At 39.5% G+C, this 21,201-nt stretch overlaps 1 protein-coding gene across 2 annotated transcripts in view; it reads left to right on the forward strand.

The window, feature by feature from the left end:
* The window catches only part of LOC126327557 (nephrin), a 1,259,290-nt gene that overhangs the window by 1,206,961 nt on the left and 31,128 nt on the right, over positions 1–21,201 (forward strand). For both annotated transcript variants that reach the window (XM_049995899.1, XM_049995898.1), the window contains exons 5-12: positions 9,336–9,527; positions 10,244–10,534; positions 10,732–11,031; positions 14,413–14,546; positions 15,996–16,149; positions 18,521–18,699; positions 19,148–19,271; positions 20,019–20,297. In XM_049995899.1, the coding sequence (XP_049851856.1) occupies positions 9,336–9,527; positions 10,244–10,534; positions 10,732–11,031; positions 14,413–14,546; positions 15,996–16,149; positions 18,521–18,699; positions 19,148–19,271; positions 20,019–20,297 (1,653 nt within the window). The remainder of the gene's footprint in view (positions 1–9,335; positions 9,528–10,243; positions 10,535–10,731; positions 11,032–14,412; positions 14,547–15,995; positions 16,150–18,520; positions 18,700–19,147; positions 19,272–20,018; positions 20,298–21,201) is intronic.

Consider the following 21,201-nt stretch of genomic DNA (forward strand, 5'->3'; position numbering starts at 1 on the left):
ACAGACAGCTGCTTGACGCAGCAATGTACGCTGATGCGCCAAAACTTTATGGTCGCCAGCTTAATAACGTGTTGATCAACAGCGGGACTGAGAGAGGTGGCGCAGTGTTTAGCACACTGGACTCGCATTCGGGAGGACGGCGGTTCAATCCCGCGTCCGGACATCCTGATTTAGGTTTTCCGTGATTTCCCTAAATCGCTCCAGGCAAATGCCGGGATGGTTCCTTTGAAAGGGCACGGCCGTCTTCCTTCCCCGTCCTTCTATAATCTGATGAGACCGATGACCTCGCTGTTTGGTCTCTTCCCACAAACAACCCAACCCTCAACAGCGGGAACGCAATGGGATGCGATTGTGTGCGTCATGGATTTAACAAGTCCTCGGTGGGTGGACGTATGTCTAAGCACAGGAGACGCAGATCCCGGAAATTACAGGCCAGTGGTTTGCGGAGCTGCCGCCCAATAGTATCCATGGTGTTCAAATCAGATGAGTCTGGTGTTATGCTCCACGAACCACTGGCTACAGATGTTGCGAATGTGACTCGGAGAGCTATCATGTTGAAATATGCCATTGTCGTTGGGGGAGGCAGCAAGCATGAAGGAATGGAGGTGATCCGCAATGACACTCACGCAGTCCTTAGCTGTCGTAGTGCCTTCAGTTACTTCCACAGGTCTTGCGGAAGCCGAGGTGAGCGTCCCCCGTAGCATAATACTGTCACCAGCGGCCCGCGACCGCCGCGAGCTCCATGTGTCGAGCCGAGCAGTCGTTCGCATAGACGGCGTGTCCTGGTACGACTAGCGGCCTGGTGTCGAACACCTTGTCACCTTTTCGGGACTCCACCGTCCTTCAACCACTTCCCGTAAATACACACGAACGATCAGCCAGCTTCCCAGTTTCTGAGCTGCTCGTCGCCAGGCGCTGGACAATAACCATGTGCCCTTCGACAAAGGCGCTGATGTCAACGTATTTGCCGGCCGAAGTGGCCGAGCGGTTCTAGGCACTGCAGTCTGGAACCGCGAGACCGCTACGGTCGCAGGTTCGAATCCTGCCTCGGGCATGGATGTGTCTGATGTCCTTAGGTTAGTTAGGTTTAACTAGTTCTAAAGTCTAGGGGACTAATGACCTCAGAAGTTGAGTCCCATAGTGCTCAGAACCTTTTTTTTGTTGTTGTTGTCAACATATTTATCCATATTTATCCATCCACGGCCCGTATCGTCGCCGAAGCGATTCCCCATTCTTCTCTGCTCTCTTCACAAGTCCTAAGGAACAGTTGCTATGGAGAAGCCGACAATTGCTATGGAACAAGCAGTCAATAATAGTAAAAGAAAATGTAGAGGGCAGGACTTGCGAGCTGTAGCGAAGGCTATGCAAGGCGGTGCACGCAGTACGGTATTTGATGAAGGATTTTGTGGAGACGATTGGTGCTACATTCCGAATGGTACGGCAACATGTCTGCAACTCACCGTATCAGTGCTTACGATCGTGGACGAGCAGCTGGACAGCTTTGAACCGGTTTGAAGGGTCACTAATGTGGTCACAGTAATGGATGTACCCAAGAAAAAAAATCGGTTGAAGTGGAAATGCTTGCTATGGAGAAAGCATGCCAGTGGACGAAGACGGAACACCCCACCGCAAGAGGATCGATACGTAGCCCTAATGGAGAAAAGAAATTGATATTCACTGCTAGGCAGGTCGCTGCAAACCTTACAACCGCTGTCGTTACCACCTCTTCTCCCCCGGACCTAACCCTATACAACATGTCTGACATTCTCTCGGCACACATGCTTCTCAATGAACACCACCTCCCCAAACCGTGCACGAACTGGAAACCGTCTTGAGGCGGGAGTGGGGCGATATCCCCCAAGGGCTCCTCAAGAGTTTGGCAGCACCTTGAATAACAGGGTGCAAAATAAGCATTAGTGTCAGAGGAGGGCATATTTCTGACTGAGAGTCCGATATCGGCCTTTATGTTGCGAGTCTGACCTGTGTCAAACATGAACGTTATTTATGTCTGCTACCCTGCGTTCCCATGTGGTGAAATCTGTATTATTTTTCGTTATAAATTCGCCACTCTATTTCTATTACGTATGTACTGTGTTTCATGTCGTCCATCATTGCCTGTGATTATTCCTGTCCAACAACGTATCTGTTCCTTAGCATTTGTCAAGAAGTTCACTTTTCTTACCGAGCCACGAGCCTGCAACGCCACTAGGCGGCATCCAGTCTTGCGATGGGCACTGGTCATAATGTTTTGGCTCATCTGAGCATCAGAGTTTCATGCTTGTAGATTCCCTGCCCGCGGAGGATGTGATATCGTAAGATAAAAGGGTGGTTCATCTAGTGGAAAAATTTGGTATTCATTCTTACAAGGGAATGGTCCAATAAGACATGTCGAAACCAACCCTGAAATCTTTTACACAGGAAGAAGACAACGAAGGAAATGAACTGTCAGAATTTTAGCTGTTAAGAGGCACCTCAAGTATTAAAAAAAAAAATAGCCAAAAATTGCCAAATTCGTAGGGTGCCATGCGGCGATAGAAATGTACACTCCTACTGGCGCTGTAACAACTGGACACACACACACACACACACACACACACACACAAACGCGCCCGCGCTCGTTCTATAGTAAGGCATGTCTGCTAATAATATCTTTTTTTTCTTCAGTTTTACAGTAATGTGAAATCCGATTAATGTTCTCAATTTAGCAAAGATGAAATATGAAGAACGAGGTTTCCGGCTGAAATTACCCACTTCTCCTGACGACGTACATATGTGTCATTTGTTGGTCCATTTCCTCGACATTCATTCGAATGATATCGACATTTCGTTTGAAGTTGTGGTTACGTTAGAAGAAGTAGGAAATAACTGTGACGATTCCACGAATTGTGGTTCCGACGACGTCAGTTGTGCCAGTAACAGTTCTGAAGAAGAATTAAAAAAAAAAAATACCTGCAACATCTTTCAGCGACAAAGAAAAGGCAGTGAAATATTGGTTAAACGAAGGAGGGAAAAACGCTTGAAGTTATGCAGTGTGGGAAGGTGTTTTCGTTTCGTGATACTGGAGCGTGGACTGTAAAAATGCGCCAAACGCAAACCCAAAACCATCCGAATGAAAAACTCTTAGAAAGATTTAGAAGTGCTCGTGAGAGTCTGTGCACCATTATCGATGGAGATCTATGAGACTAGGCCCTCCGAATTGCATCTGATATGAACATCGCCAATTTCCAGGCTTCGTCGACCTGGCTACGCAGGATCAAGAAATCGTACACAGTAGGAACGACTCCTCTGTTTTTGTGGAGGACGGCGAAAGATATGTAGATGTAATGTGGATTCCGCCTGCAACTACTAGTGCGATTCAACTTCTCTATAAAAGTTTTTTCGACATGGAAAGCATTTTTCAGACAACATAATTTCCGATGCTTCCTCTCACTTCAAATTTATCAGCGGAACAGTATTCTTAGGATCCAGTCGTTTGTGCATTGCCAGTTTTCTTCGCTACGCTTTACGAATTTGATCAAGGATGCCTGTTATGCAGCGCAATATGCAGAACGACGGCTGGGACAATATCTGACTCCACCCTAGTTCTGACTAAATACAATTAGTGGCTACTGATGAGCTCCTGACTCCATCAATTTTTCCTTTGTCCGGTGTGCCTAGTGCAAGATATATATTTGTTTTTGTCATTCAATAGACACTTCGCATTTTTGTGGCAACTACAGGGAATAAACAAAGAAGTTTCACTGGTAGTCAAATGTACAACGTTCAAACATTATTGTAAGGAATGGCCCACAGGGATTGTTTTAAAATATGGTACCACAAGACACATTTCATTTCAACAAATTACAGGTCCTCACTGATGGAAGTCGTCTGCAACATCAAAAACTGCCAGATTTTATTTCCTCTGCTAGCCACTTTTATCAGGGTTATATGTGCAGGAATTGAACTGTCGGTATGAAGATATTCAAAAACTTGTTTGTATAGCTTCAGCCAAGTTTTCACCGGAGCAAACAAGCCAACAAGCACGAACAAAAGAATTCTGTTTGGTGTACCCGGTAGTTCTCTTGCAGGTCTTTCAAGTGGACTTCCTTGTCCCTAACGCTCCCCAATTACCTAATTGGAAAAGGAGACTTACAGTTTAACGTGGAATCCGAGCCACATGTATTTCGTGGCCACTTCTACATCTGTGAGAGGTGAATGCTCGGTTAAAAATCATAGTGAAAAAGTTGTGATCTGAACTGGATTTGACCCCTCGCTCTCTGGGTCAAGAAGCGCGCGCTTTGCCACTAGACCATTTTTGTTTTATGAAAAAAAAGACCATAAAAATTTCACGGTAGCTTTCTACTTGTCTTATTGGACCATTTCCTTATTAGCTGAGATTGCTTCTGCATGTGTTGCTTTAGCCGGTTCTAGTCTGGTGGAACAAATTTTCATCCCGCAGTTTGACCGGCAAGTCGAAGAAAGAAATTAAAGCTCTAGATTATGGATCATCCCGCACTTCTGACACAACAGTTGACGTTTGTTCAAGTATCAAGCGCCACACTGAAATTGTTACTCACGCAATATCAGGTGAGACCCAGAGTCATCGACAGAAACAAGTGAGCCAGGACAGCAGCAGCTGTTTTCTACGTGTAAACCTACATCTATACTCTGCAAACCAACCTGAAATGCGTAGTACGGGGTACGTCCAAGTGTACCAATTACTAGGGTCTCTTCCCGTTTTATTCACATATGGAACGCAGGTAGAAAGAATGTTCGACTGCCTCTGTACGTGCTGTAATTATTCTAATCTTATCCGCACAATCCCAGTATGAGCGATATGTAGTGGGCTGTAGTATATTCCTTGAGTCATCAATTACAGCCTACAAACTGTTACACCCAGGTATTTGTGCAAGTTGACCGGTTCCAACAGTGACTCATTGATATTATAGTTACAGAATACTATCCTTTTCGTTTTGTGAAGTGCACAATTTAGTATTTGTGAACATTTAAAGCAAATTGTCAACCTTTGCACGAGTTTGAAATCTTATCAAGATCTGACTGTACATTTATGCAGCTTCGTTCAGACAGCACTTCATTACAGATAACGGCATCACCTGCGGAAAATCTTAGGTTACTGTCAGTATTGTCCACGAGGTCATGAATATGCAGCATGAACAGAAGGAACCTGACACATTTCCCTGGAGCACACCTGAAGTTGCTTCTACACCTGACGATGACTCTCCATCCAAGACAACATAATGCGTCCTCCCTACCAAAAAGTCTTCAGTTCAGACACAAATTTCACTTGATATCCCATGTGATCGTACTTTTGACAATAAGAGTAGGTGTGGTACTGAGTCAAATGCTTATTGGAAATCAAGAAATATGCAGTGTGAGATCCCAGCTTACTAACGCACCACGCTGCCTGTGTGAGCCAAGGAGGTTGGTGTGAGTGCACCACTATTTAAATATATTGAAGAGCCAAAAGAACTGGTACACCTGCCTAATATCGTGAAGGGCCTCCGCGAGCACGCAGAAGTGTCGCAACACGTTGTGGCATGGACTCGCCTAATGTCTGAAGTAGTGGTGGAGGGAATTGACAACTTGAATCCCGCAGGGCTGTCCATAAATCCTTAAGAGTCCGAACAGCACGTTGCAAGACATCCCAGATATACTCAATAATGTTCATGTCTGGGAAGTTTGGTGTCTTGCGGAAGTGTTTAAACTCAAAAGAGTGTTCCAGGAACCACTCTGTAGCAATTGTGGACGTGTAGCGCCCTGTTTGAATTGCCCAAGTCCTTCGGAATGCACAATGGACATGAATGGATGCAGGTGATAAGACAGGATGCTTATGTACATGTCACCTGTCAGAGCCGTATCTAGACTTATCAGGGGTCCCATATCACTCCAACTGCAGACGCCCCACACCACTACACATCCTTTACCGGCTTGAACAGTCCCCTGCTGACATGCAGGGTCTATGGATTCATGTGGTTGTCTCCATACCCATACACGTCCATCCGCTCGATACAATTTGAAACGAAACCCGTCCGACCAGGCAACTTGTTTTCAGTCACCAACAGTCCAGTGTCGGTATTGACGGGCCCAGGCGAGGCGTTAAGCTGTATGTCATACAGTCATCAAGGGTACAGGAGTGGGCATTCAGCCCAGAAAGCCCAAATCGATGATGCATCTTTAATGTTTCGCGTGCTGACACTTGTTGATGGCCCAGCATTGAAATCTGCAGCAATTTGTGCAAGAGTAGCACTTACGTTACGTTGAACGATTCTCTTCAATCGTCGTTGGTCCTGTTCTTACAGGCCGCAGCGATGTCGGAGACTGCTTGTTTTACCGGAATCCTGATATTCACGGTACACTCGTGAAATGGTCGTAAGGGAAAATCTCCACTTCATCGCTAACTCAGAGATGCTGTGTCCTATCGCTCGTACGCCGACTATACGCCAGGTTCTAACTCACGTAAATCTCGATAACCTGCCATTTTAGCAGCAGTAACCGATCTAAAATCTGCGCCAGACACTTATTTTATATAGGCGTTGCCGACCGCAGGGCCGTATTCTGCCTGTTTACATATCTCTGTATTGGAATAGACATGCCTATATCAGTTTCTTTGGCGCTTCAGTGTAGTCCCGTACAATGCGGAAGTTGTCTACATTGTTGGCCCGAGATTCTACACCTAAACTGGTGGGGAAAAAGAAAGAAAGAAAAGATTACCACATGTAGGTGTGGTTGTATGTCCCAGGTCTCTCAGATGTGTTTCATTTGTCGAGGAATAGCGATTTGACCGACCAACGAAAATTATCCAAGAGGGGCCAGGATTCTGGCTTTGGCATTTTTTGTGTAACTAATTCGGCGAGTTTGAGTAAGTATCACATAGGAACTTATTCGAGAGGAAGTACTCAAAATTACTGTATCACAAACGTTTGAGAGTTAACCACTTAAGTGTTAGAAGATAATATTGCTTTAATACCCAACAGAGAAGCATATTTCATTAGTAGGGCCTATGTAGAGAGTACATCTTTTGACAGTAATTAGTATTAATATAAACGCCTCCTTTATGATTGAACAGTCTTAAATTACACCTCATAAGAATTAAACTCAACGAGTTAAGAAATAAAATATACCAGTAATGTTTGGGTCATTCTGAAAATTAAGTCATATACACACAAAAATCAGAGCCATTGATCAAGTTCTACTGAATATCAAGGAAAACGAGGACTGGTAGCCAAAAATACCAATTATTAATGTACCTCAAAGTGAAGGAACAGGAAATAAACATGAAAAGCATTTATTTAACTCCAATGTTACCCATAAGTATTATTTTCTTGCTTACGTAAGTTCTCATCCCATCATTTTATTGCATTATTTAAATGACTTGTATTCTTTAATGTTTACTGAATTAAGGGTGAACAATATGTTTTTCAGAGCTACATTCCAGGTTGTTTGGGTAAAGTGAAACTTAAGAGTCAGCTTTTGATCAAACAGATGTGAGCAACTAACTGAAACAACCATCAAATATGCTGACAGACCTGACTCTTAACAGACCATGTCTGTATTAGTAGTCTGATGTGTTATTGTGCAGTCATATTGACTCCACAGTCTGTAACTCTATGACTACTTTTTGCACAGAGTTAAAAAGACTGGGGATTCTGTTCTGACAATATTCTGTAATCCACCATGACTGCAAAACTGCCTCAATACCGGGAATATGACATAATTCGCTGTGAACAACCTGATAACCAAACAAATTCAAGTTATGTTTAGAAAGACATGAAATATCTGTAAGAAAGAGAAGCCTATAACCTAGATTCTAAGAGAGACCCAAGTGCCCCCCCCCCCCCTCCCTTGTAGATACATATGACATTGGAGAGGAACATTAAGCTCAGTGACTCCTTGGTGTTATCCAGAAGTTTAAGCTAGGTTATATCCTCTTTCTGTGTCAGTACTACTTTATACACTCCCATCATGCTAAATAAATATACTATCCCACAGCATTTAAACATTATGAAGGAAAGTTGTCAGTTAGTACAAAGGGATCTCATAGTCAATAATATCACATATTCTTCGTTCATTTCAACTGAAAAACTTGACCGTGATATACTGAGCAATCAGTTAAGCGTGACCATATTATAAATTTAAAATCCATGGCATCGACATAGAGGTTTTCATATTACCCTGTTCGTTGCTAGCACATAGCAATGCAGTAATCACAAGGTAGTGAGCATTAGTGTGTGTGGGAAAGATGTTGCCACGTAATGCCTCTTTGACTTTACAAATTGTGTCCAATTTGTCAGGTGTTGCAGTGCTGCTGACAAATTAAAATGCAGTGAAACTGCCATCAACACATACGAGACAGGCAGCTGACACCTTGATGAACAGTGAGAAGTCAGTAGTTGAAGCACAGGCACAAGACATGAGGGCTAAGAGAATATCACCTCTGAGCTGTAGCTGTTAAGATTTGTAAAGACTTAGCTCAGCTGTAAAAGGGTTGGTGAAGACTTTGGCTGTGACCTTCCTAATAGGAAATTTAAATCCATATTGCCACATTAGGATCTGAAACCAGCTCCTTCAATCCAAATGGAAACCCAGTGTTTTTACTGCTGCACCATTTGGCTTGGTTCTTTGTTGGGGAACAGTATTTGTGCTATAGACACAATATGGTCCTATAATATTTATACACAGTGCTGGACAATAATTTCCTAAGAAGGCTATTTTGAAAAATGATGACAAGCACAGGTCAGTTCCTCATTGAGAGAAGTACCATGCCATGTAGTCTGAAGCAGAAGTATCAGAAGAGAGTCTTACCCTGTGGGTCACTTCACTTGTTTCTTTTAAGAAATGCTGAAGATAAAGTTTTTACAATTATGTCAATTGTTTCAGTCTCCAGAAATCCATATTTTACAATCATACACACAGTCTTCAAAAGAAAAATAAGCCCTCACTTCCCCTCCACCTCCCCCCCCCCCTTTTTCTGACAAATGAGCTCTCACAGGGTTTTTAAGGGTCTTTTAAGATGCTAAGTAGATTTGCCCAGGCATCAGGTGAGTCTTCTGTTACTTTCATTAGCGATGTTTTGATGGTACTAGAACATTTCTGTATAAATTATATATCTGCTTTAACATAGGCTGTCTTCATACACTAACAGGGATGTTGCTTTTAGATATATCCTTTCATGTTTTTAGATGCAATTTCAGTGATGCATCAGAGAGTTAATGGTCCATGATTTAAGTAAATCTTTTACGTTGTTTCAGTAATGGTAAGCCTTGCCTATAATTGCAGCATTGTGGAGTTTTAGTGACTCATATAAATAATTACTTTTACTTTTTTCTCTTGTTCAGAGAAACGTGTAGATACAACAACAGAAGTGAATGCTGGTGCCAATGGACGTGCAAAACGCTATAACGTACTGAGTCGAATCAAGTTGCGACCAACAGCAGAAGATGACTATGCAGACTATACTTGTGAAGCTCGCCACGAGGCTTTACCACCTGACATGCCACTCCGTGTCACTGTGCAGCTCAGTGTCCTCTGTGAGTTACCTCTGCATCTTTAAAGTAACATTAATCTGTATTTGTTTTACACAATGTAGGACTCAATTAATTTTGTTTTCCCTACTTGTAACAAAATTCTTCAAGTTAATGATGAATAAGTCTTGTTTGGAGACTTAGCCAAAGTACCTGAGACATGTTGATAAATCCAATAGTGAAATCCACATGGTTTCCTCACTTCTCATACATAAATCAGTGTATCACACATATTGGCACTATATACTATGTTAAAAAATGAATGTAATGAAGTTCATTCTACAGTAAAATAAACTCTTGCCTAATTTGTAATTTGTTGCAAGAGCTATTCTTGAAAACTGGAAGTAATGTGAGAAATGCTGGTAAGTAGAGATACAAAGGTAAAAATGTGATTGACATTCGTGTAGTGTTGTTACATTCTTGTGATTTTATATCTGCATTTCAAAATTAAGACATCTTCAATCAGAATTTACAAACAAGCCAAAAAAATGTGCCTAGAGAAAACGAGATTTCAAATGTGACTTTACACTGATAAAAATAAAAAAATTAAATTAAGTTTATAATAAGAATATTATCTGTGAACTACTTAACAAGAGTATTTTCACAATAACAGAATGGTTGTATTGTGCAGTGTAGCTTGCAGTATACAATTTGCTATACTTATTCCTCAAAAGAGTTTTTCTTCCCAACATTGTAGGCACAAACATGTCAATGTGTTGCAGATCCACCAGGCGTACCATACATTGAGGGTTACACAGAAGGTGAGGTGATCAGACGAGGCCAGACAGTTGAGTTGGTTTGTCGATCTCGAGGTGGGAACCCACCAGCACAGCTCATTTGGTACAAGAATGGTGAGCAGATCCGGATGGCTTACCGTACTGCTGGTCGTCTCTCTGAAAATGTGTACTCATTCACAGCAGATGCTAGTGATAACAATGCACACTATCGGTGCCAGGCATCCAATATTATGAGTCCTGCTCCATTGAAGGCTGATGTCACACTCACTGTTTTATGTAAGTGGTCACAAATTCTAAGTTTGAGTAAATTATCTTAAATGTCCCTTTAAAAGACTAAACTTGTAAACAAAGTTCTCTGATGTATGATTGTTGACCTGGGGACGTTGTTGTATTGCTTCACAATAGAGTAGCAATTGCTATTAATTTTTTTTTTTTTTTTTAATAATTGGTATCCTCCAACACTAATGTTGCAGTTGCACCAGCACAGGTGAGCATCTCAGGCCCAACAGAAGCACGTGCTGGTGATGAGGTGCAGCTGACTTGCACTACAGCTAATAGCAACCCACCTGCTGAGATCAAGTGGATGGTGGGTGGCCGCCATGTACGCAATGCCACACAGCGAGTGATTCCTTCACCAGACGGTGGACACATCACGACCTCCAACATCACTGTAACTGTTGCCCATAACCGTCGTTCTGTTGTTGTCATCTGCCATGGTCTCAACATGCAGCTCACTGAAAATGTCGTCAGCACACACACCATCAATGTGTTACGTCAGTACCCCATTAATATGCTCACTTTGTCTTTTGCACTTGCAGCATGTTACAAATATAGTAAAATAGGCAGCTGCAACAACAGACTGCATGGTAAACTAGGACATTTGTTTGGTTCTAGTTATTTTCATTGTTTGCAAAAGTAGCTTCTTTTGGCATGTGTCACAATTTTTAAAACTTGATACTTCACAATTAGCCATTCTAACATCAGTTTTGTTGTCTAGGCATTGTTCTGTCTGCATTTGCATGTGCATGTAATCTGTATTGACTGTTTTAATGGAAGAATGATTGTGTCAATATAGAGAAAAGGTGTTTCTTGAGAAGGACCATTTTTCCTAAAATTAAGCTTCATAGACTCGTGCCTGATATAACTCACTCTTTTTTGTGACTGTGATTTACAACAAATTTAATTTTAAATTTGTCTTATCATTTTAGCAACCAAGCAGCTAATCTAACCATCTAAAGAATATGATTGATTCCTATGCCTCATTTACCTCATAAAACAGTACTTCACAAGTGTAGACTGTAAAGACTAAATGGGTATTATGAGAAATAACAGAGTGATTTATTTTATTTGAATTGTAACTCATTACATCTGCTGCATGACTAAATTTTTTTCAATGTATTTAAAAGGAGGAGAGTCTGTGACGTCTTCCACAATGTCATAATTTGTAATTAGTTCAACTGGACTACTACTATGTGTAGCTAGTTATGAAGGAGTTTTTATGTGGTGTCTATGCAAATTATTTCCTACCTTTTCTGCTTGGGATTGTTCTGAATTGAGCCTCATTTTTACAGTGAATAATATTCTCATAATGGGTATGATAACTTTGTAAGTAGTATGCAGTCTTTTGTTTATGCATAGTAATTTAAAAATCACAGGATCATCATACAGATAAAGCACATAAAGCTTTAGTACTAAAAATCAATTAAAAACAGTCTCGATTGTGTTTTCAGATTTTTTATTTGTTAGTAGCCAGTTTCAGTCCTTTCCTCAGACCATCTTCAATCTTTCCCCCGCCATTATGGCTGCTGGTGGTGGCAGACAGAGCAAGATTTGTAGAAGTAAAGTAACTTCTAAGGATCTCTCTCTGTCTGCCACCACCAGCAGCCATAATGATGGGGAAAAGCCTGAAGATGGTCTGAGGAAAGGGCTGAAACTGGTTAATAACAAATAAAAAATCTGAAAATGCAATTGAGACTGTTTTTATTTGATTTTTAGCATACTGATTGCTGTTCTCTGATTACAGAACGCTTTCTAAAATTTTGAAAGCTTTAGTGGTTGAGGTCAGATTTACATTTACAATTTCAGAAGGGTAGCATGGGGTGCAGTGGCACCAGCTTAGTCGAATGGGGTGACTGCACAGGCAGTGGTGAGAGGCCAGCAGATTTTGTCAAGTTGCCAACCACAGAAATGCATCCCATGTGCTATGCTTTTTATGAACAGCTACCACATGTAAACAGCAACTCACTTGAATCTAAATGTAGCCAGAACTGAACTGACTTCACAAATGGACAAATATTCAGCAATTGTATACATTTATGCAGGAGATAAATAAACTCCATCATAAGTATGTCTACACAGAATACATGAAACATGGCACATCAACTCAAACATGAGGTTCAACAGTGGCACTGTTGATTTGCAAGGTTGGCAACAAATGATAAAGCACACTGTCAGTTCAAAATGGACTGATTTCTACTGATTCAATAATAAGGAACTGACAGGATTTTGTTTCTGTGCAGTTTGCTTAATGCTCTAAGAACAGTGAACTGTAGTGACTGAAAATGGGTACAAATCAAATTTGTGAATTTGTTGAGGAACATGCATAGGAGTTTGCAGTTTCCAATTGGTTCACGCAAACAATAAGACACCAAAGAATTTCTGCCAGGAAGTTTGACTGCATCATGTTACACTTCAATTTCTTCTACACAATGGACAATTTGACCCAACTGCTGGGATCTTCTGGTTTTCATGGTTATCTGAAAACATGTGAACACTAGAAGATCCTGAAAACGATCCCAGCAGAGAGGCTGAAACATCCATTGTGCAGAGGGAATTCAAGTGCAACATTATGTGGCCTAAAATCCTCGAAGATTCCACCTTCAATGACCATGGCCAAAAAGCCTCAGACAAATTATAAGTTAATGGTTACTCATGAAGCAGAGGCCAAAAACATCTGTGCACAGGAAGAAAATATGACATCACAGAAGCGAATTTTCATAGGTGGCACTGGGTCAAGATTAAATTAGAAATCATCTGTGTTACGTGCTAAACCTTCAGTGGACCAAATCGGGTAAGATTTCATGAGTTGGAGTAGCAGGTTGTTCTGTATGCATATGAGAAACACAATTAAGGCTTCCTGACTACTCAAGAAAATATCAAAATGAAGACACTGGAGATAAAAAAAGAGGAATTTTACAGTTGCACGTGATGTTTAATTCAAAGCAAGAACGAGCGGTCTTTGATGATGGTGGAGAGAGAATGGTGTAGGCTATGCAGAACAATGCTTGCTCAATGACTTCCAGTGGCTCAGTTAGGGTCTTGGCTTTTTATGTTCGCAGTATTAGTTCCCATTGCCTGGCTACAGGAACCAAGATAAGTGGACATTCTCGCAAACTTTCTACATTTTTTTGTAGCATTAGCATACCTTGATGTAGCTGCAGTATTTCAACAGGTCATTGTATCATGTCATTGATTTTTGGTTACACATAGGTAATTTTTATTAACACTCCAGTTAATTCATGATCATAACTTGTTCAATCCCCCCAGTTCACCCAACCTTAACACAGCAGAGCATTTATGTGATGATGTTGATACCTGTGTGTGCTTCAAGAACTTGGCACCAAATGTACAGCAATAGATGCAGGTAGCACTGCAATATGTGTGGATCAGTATCTTTGCAGATTGATGCATCACCTCATGGAGCCCATGCCTCAACATGTTACTGCAATGTCGATGGTTCACACAGGAACGGGTTGCTACTGACGTCTTTGGTGTAGCATTTATCATTGTTTGCTGCTGGTGTGGAGATCCAGGCTTTGATTATTAATTACTCTCTCCTTTTTCTGCAGTTGTATTCTCCAGAACAGAGTTGATTCAGCCTTGCAAGTTACTCAGAGTACCTGATTGATACAGAACCAGGAAAACTTAGACAAGGCATCAAAATTGTTTCAGATAAGAAAGCTTGTTCCAGCCTCTGAAAAGCACAGTATTTTCTTGTCTTTCCTTTCCAGTCTGAAGTGTATTGTTACCATATCAGTTTTATTCACACTGTTTTTAAAAGCACATGGTTTTTCAAAGTTTAAATGCTCACTTTTGTTTTGATCTATTTACAAAAATCTTCTTTACTACAAATATTCTCCTCTGTTCTCATGCAGATCCCCCAGGACCACCAATTATACAGGGATATACTGAGGGAAGCATACATGCTGGAACTGTTCAGAAAATTTCCTGCATCTCATCAGGGGGAAATCCTTTGGCAACTTTAACATGGTACAAAAATGACAAAAAGGTAATACAGTTTAATACCATTTTAGGAAATGGTATGTCAGTCTGTCCTGAATGATGTTGCACATTTTATTTAGAGTGTTGCATTTTCCCTCTTGTCATAAGTTTATTTATTTATTTATTTATTGTGAGTCAATATCAACTGGTCACAATTTTTTTGTTCCTGTATTCTGACTAAGTCAAAGCCTTATTTACTAAAGTCAAAGCCTTATCTACTAGAGTTACATATTATTTTCTGGTATTAATATCTACACCATTTTTTATAAATTTAGTCAAGAGAACAACATTACATACATGGACTATACATAAAAACAATTTGCTAGTGCAATACATAGATTAAGACATTTACAATTTGTGACACATTCTAGGATCTGAGATTCATATATTTTTAGAGAAAGAGTTTTCCTTCATACCAGTGTACTAAAGCTAGACACTCCTCTAATGACTACTCAGGACTGTTTAGGAGCCATAATTTTAATTTGTTTTTTAGTTATATAATGGGCAATTTGGAGATATTAGGGTGTATGCAATTCAGTAGTTTTATGTGTGAATAGTGATGGTTTTTCTCATGAAGCGTGGTTCTATGAGAGAGATTGTGAAGTCTCTCTCTACCACTAGTGTTGTGGTTGTATATTTCTTTGTTAAGTGTTTTGTTACTGTTTATTGACATAATGATTATCTTAAACACAAACAGGTTATGAACAGTTGGTATTTTAAATTCCTTAAACAAATTTCTGCAGGATTCTCTGACACATTTCTTTCCCATAATTCTAAGTGCCTTCGTCTGTAGGATAGTACTCTTTTCATATTACCTTTACTGCTAGGTCCCCATACCTCCATTCCATAACTTATATGGGATTCAAATAGTGCAAAATATATTTGCCTCAGAGTGGTAATATTACAAAAAGGTGTCAGTATTCTTAGGGCATATGTTGTAGTAGATAGCATCTTGAAAATATCATTTACATGATCAAACCAATTTAACTCTACATCAAGTGTCAGGGCAAGAAATTTGGTCAAGTATTCTTTTTTAATGCATTCATCACCCTTTAAATTTGGTTTTCATGAGTTTCTTGATCAAATTCAATATATATTGATTTATTTATATTTAATTTAATTTGTTTTGATTAAAATACTGCAGAATTATGCCTGCTGCAGTATTGGATTCCACTACAAGTTGTGAATAGCTAGGATTACGGCATATTAATGTGATATCACCTGCATATAATATAGCTGTATTGGGATTTGTTATAGACTGAGTATCATTAAAAAATAATAAAAAGGAGAGGTCCTAATGTTGACCCTGTGGAATACCAAAATTAATGTCAGTGGTGTTTGATTTGTGTGCTTCCTCTGTAGTGCTAATAGACACAAACTGCTTCCTATTTGTAAATGAACAAAAGTAAAGTTACAGGCAAATTACTGATGAACAATTTTTACTTCTCTTTTTTAGATAAGCTCAACAACAAAAGTCAGTGATCGTTCTGTATCTGCTGAAATAACCATTTTAACAAATGTATCTGACAATGAGGCAAGATACAGATGTGAAGCTTCAAACTCGGCAACTGAAATACCTCTGTTTCAGATTATCACATTAAATGTGTACTGTAAGTATCCTTATGTGTATATATTGGTTTTATGAATAGGCCTCATATCATACATATATGTCATAATAAATAGTAAAACCATAATGTGGGCTGTAGACACACACACACACACACACACACACACACACACACACACACACACACACACACACACACACAAGCTGAAAATTCTCCAAAGTTCTGTCCTTTATATTTGATCTGCAGCGGTCTACATTCTCCTGTTTGTTTCGTTTCGCAGTGAACATGCTGCAGAACCAAGTGTTCATTATCAGTTAAGAACATTCTTAAAGTCTTATATGTTGTGGGTAATTCAAAGAACTAGTCAACTGAATACAATACAGTGCAGAAGTGGTAGGTAGGTGGTTTGGGAGTGGTAAGACATTGGGATTACAAAATTATGTACATTTAAATATCAGGTTATTATCAAAACAATTAAATTATTTAATGTAGAAAATACACATTTTATTAGTGGGGGTGTTGATGACTAGTGAATATGTTGGTAAGACCCAAGGCTCAACACATCTCGAAATACATAAATGCAGAGATATCGCTGTATGTTGACAGACCCAAAATAAAATCACCAAAATAGTTAAATATACTACGGAGTTTGAGCAAAACTTAGTAATTGCCATGTGGTGTTACTTTTTAAAGGTCAATTCAGAGATGTATGAGGAATTTACATTATAAAATGATTTGGTGAATTCCACAATATCAGTAACCCCCCTTTCTGGGTTTGTTCCTGAATTCATTAAAAGAGGCATTAAGTAATGGCTAAATTGTTCTGTAAGTAGATTTAAACACCATTCTAATAAAATATAAAACACCAATGAATAAAACAGAGCTGACAAGCACTGAATAGGTAATACATCTGGGGAAGTTGTTCACATTTAATTTTACAGAAAAATTAGACATAAAGTGCTGGCTTTTATACACAGATAACCAAACCATGCTACCCAGCAACACGGGCAGTAGGCAACAAAATCAAATTACAATCCATTTGCAATACAAATCACGACTACGTGTCCAGAAAATTGGCTAAACAAAGCCTGGTAGAAAAATACCAACGAACACCTTAGCTCACAACAGAAAATCAGAGGAATTACCGCAATTACCAGGCAGACTTGAAAGAAACCAGGATGCTGTAGGTCATACATCAGTTAAAAACAAGATTACTGCCCCCTCAGAAGGCCTCACCATATACTGCCCTACCATACAGTCCACACTAGGGGTACACATTGGTACCCCAGGCAGGCCCACTTTCTCCAGCAGTACAGTAGCTGACAGTTAAACTCCAACTAGTGTGATGGTGCCAATAACACCCACAGACCATGCCCCTGCCATTCATCTCTGTTTGGCTCAATAGAGAGCTTATGGGCCTTGGGCAAAACCAGACCTCCAACTCTCCACACCGCTGCTAGCAAATCCTTCTTGCTTGCTGAGCACACCATTTTATCAGTGTCCGCTGCTACCCGTGCACTATCTTGCAGGCAGGCATCCTCTGGTATCCCAGAAAAGGGGCAGAGACATACCCAGAGTAGTACAATTGATCCCTGAGTGCCAAGGATGTTGTATATGAATGGCACAACAATATTTTAGTGTAGTATATCACATGAGAAATTCCACTCTCCTCAAAAATATCATGTCTGCATACATTTTGTAACTGTTCAGTGCTCATAAGTATCCCTGTTGACTTGTCTGGATCTGTAAGGTATATATGAATCAAATAAAACAGGGAACCAGTCTAGATTTTTTTTTTTTTCATTTGAATATATTCTTGAATGTGTTAATAATTTTCTCATGATCTGTCAGTGTTACTGACCCTATTGATGTTGTTTACCTAGTAATAAGCAGTTGTTGTATTTAGTTCGGTAATGTTGAAATAACTTTAGAAAAATTGGAAGTTTTAGTTTTCCAAGATTTACCTAGGGCATATAAAATATGTGAAATAGTGTGGAATAAGTGTGTATTGCAATAAAGTGATAGAAGAATACTAAGGCATATAAAACATTAAGAGAAAAATTACACTGCTGAAAATGTGACACACTTACTGAAAACCTGAAAGCACGCTAAGCATCTGTAATCACAGTGTGAATATATCATAAATGTCTTAGGAACGTGCTTACAGTAGACATATACTTTCTAATGGAAAAGATTTGTGACAGAGAGCTAGAGGAAAAAATCTTGAACTGGTGTATAGTGTGGCTTAATTTTTATTTTAGTTACCATAGCTTGAAGGTTGGTACAGGAATCAGAAGATAAAGAAACAAATGTTCTTCACATAAAATGTAACAGAGAATTATATGAAATCATTATAATGGAAAACGTAGGTTCTGAATATGGAAAAATGTATTTGTATTCTCTGTTTCTTTAGTTCCTCCAGACCATGTGGTGATCCGCAAGGAGCCAGAGAAACTAACACCCGGTGTGAGAGCAACTCTGACCTGTGATTCGAGCTCCAGTAATCCTGAAGCAGAATTAAGTTGGTGGCGAGAGGGAATTGCTGTTCCAGGAGTCACCAATGTTACTCGCCCTGGTCTGCATGGAGGCAAGGTATTACTGAAAGTAACTGTATTTTAACTTCAATGGTGTGATACTGATTTCTTTTAAAAATAATGATCTTATTTGTAAGTTATAGTTACTGTTGCCTTTATATCTATTAGCATTTTTTGCCATGTTGAAATCTTGCTCAGTTATGATTACCATATCCCAGGAGAGCTTGTGTCCATACAACTACTAGTGAGGTGGCACAGTACTTCAAGCACTGAACTCATATTCAGGAAAGGCAGGATTCAAATCTCCTCTATTATTTTCATGTATATTTTTATCCAAGGATCTTACTTTGCAAAGATTGACCTTATAATTTTTCCTATTGGTATTCACACGATAGAATCAGTTATCAGCTGTGGCCTTTATTTACTTGTTGCTGCTCCCAGTACTGTTTTTATTATTGTTTCTTTTATAATTTACAATTGGAACTGATGCTATTGCCTTCCTGCAGGTGTCAAGCATAATGCTAAATCTTGACGTGACTCCAGAATTGGATGGCAATGTATACACATGTCAGGCAACAAATACAGCAATGCAGAGGAGTGTTCATGATGCCTTCACATTGCACGTTTTTTGTAAGTACTCTCTCACTCAGACCAGTAGTTCAGGACATTACTGAGTGCAATAGTACAATACTAATGATAAGAAGGTTTTATCATATTTTGTAGAAGACTGCAGCCGCAGATTATGTGCAGTATTTTCAGTTTTAAAAAACGAGATTTACAAATTTTTCAATTCATGTGTGGTTAAGTACAAATGTATATATAACGCAATTTATAGTAACTGTATGATGTCTATAATGCCAAGCGGTTTTATTCGCTATGTTCAGACTGCATCGTTCAAGATGAGTCACAATTTTTTTTATCAGTTTAAATGTCAATAATATTTGTGATTGTAAAATATCAGCAGATTCTTGATGACATTATTAACGTTTTAGGTGTTACATTACATTACATCTCATCACATCACCAAACATTAGTTTGTGTGTTCATATGACAAAATATGTCTGATACACTTACTATCAGAAGCTGTTTATGTGAGTAGTAATGATCTCAATATATTAGCTGAAGGAGCCAATAACGATGGTCATACCAAAAATAATTTAGGACTGGTACATACAAAACAACTACTGCAGTAATTTAATTTTTATGATCATACCTAGCCTTTTTGTCCAGTTACTTATCACTCTGTAATGTTTTGTGTGAGTATCCCAATTGTGGAGCTCTTTTTGCAAGTTGTGTATAAAATCTTTTTTTCCCTCAAAATGTCTTATGTTGCTAATGAGTATAAAAATGAGTATAAAAACTGTTTCCCTTTTGCAGATAAGCCAGTCTTTGAAGAGGCTCCAAAAGACATGCAGACTGGTGTGGAAGGTGAAAGCCTTGTACTGTCAGTGAAAGCAAAAGCACACCCTGGAGATATAGTTTACACATGGACAAAAGATGGAAATGTTGTAGGGAAAAGTGATGAGTCTCGTATCATAACAGAGGGTCCAGTGTTGAACATTACCCAACTACAGAAGGATGATGCTGGCTCTTACAGTTGTGAGGCAATTAACAGTGAAGGAGCTACTTCAGTCACCATTAATGTCACAGTCCAATGTAAGCATAATTCATTTAATTGATTTTGCTTGTTTATGCTGCTTCGTTACAGCTTTCACCTCATGTTGCTTGGTACAGATTGATTTATTGTAACATTCAGCTTATTAGGGACCAGGATTGACAATTTTCCTAAGCTGAGGGTATTTTGCCTGTCTCTTGCTCTTTGGGTGGAAGAGTTCTGTCATGGCTGGCTCTCCCAAGGCTATCAGTAGCAAATTGTGGTCAGAGTCCATATCTGCCCCTGGAAATGTCTTACAATTCAAAATCTGGTTCAGAAATCTTTGTGTTATTATTATACATGTAATTAATCTGTACCTTCCAGTGTCCCCAGATATCTTTTACATATACTGCCTTCTTTCATGATTCTTAAACCAAGTGTTAATGTTGATTAAATTATGCTCTGTGCAAAATTCTACCAGGCAGATTCCTCTATCATTCCTTTCCCCCAGGCCATATTCACCTACTATTTGTCCATCTTCTTCTTTTCCTACTATTGAATTCCAGTCCCCCATGACTAGTAAATTTTCATCTTCCTTAGCAATCTGGATAATTTCTTTTATCTCACCATACATTTCTTCAATCTTTTCATCATCAACAAGAGCTAGTTGGTGTTTTACTGCTAGCTGTGCTGCTGCATTAAGTGTGGTCTTCATGTCTATCTTGGCTGCAATAATACATTCAGTGTGCTGTTCATAGTAGCTTATTTTCATTCCTATTTTCTTATTCATCATTACCCCTGTCTGATCTTATATTTATAATCCTTTATTCACTTGACCAGAAAGCCCTGTTCCTCCTGCAACTGATCTTTACTAACTCCCACTAGATTTAACTATAACCTATCCATTTCCCTTTTCAGAGTTTCCAACCTACTTGCCCAATTAAGAAATATAACATTCCACACTCC

This window comes from Schistocerca gregaria, chromosome 2, assembly GCF_023897955.1.
Source record: "Schistocerca gregaria isolate iqSchGreg1 chromosome 2, iqSchGreg1.2, whole genome shotgun sequence".
Classification (NCBI taxonomy): Eukaryota; Metazoa; Arthropoda; class Insecta; order Orthoptera; family Acrididae; genus Schistocerca; species Schistocerca gregaria.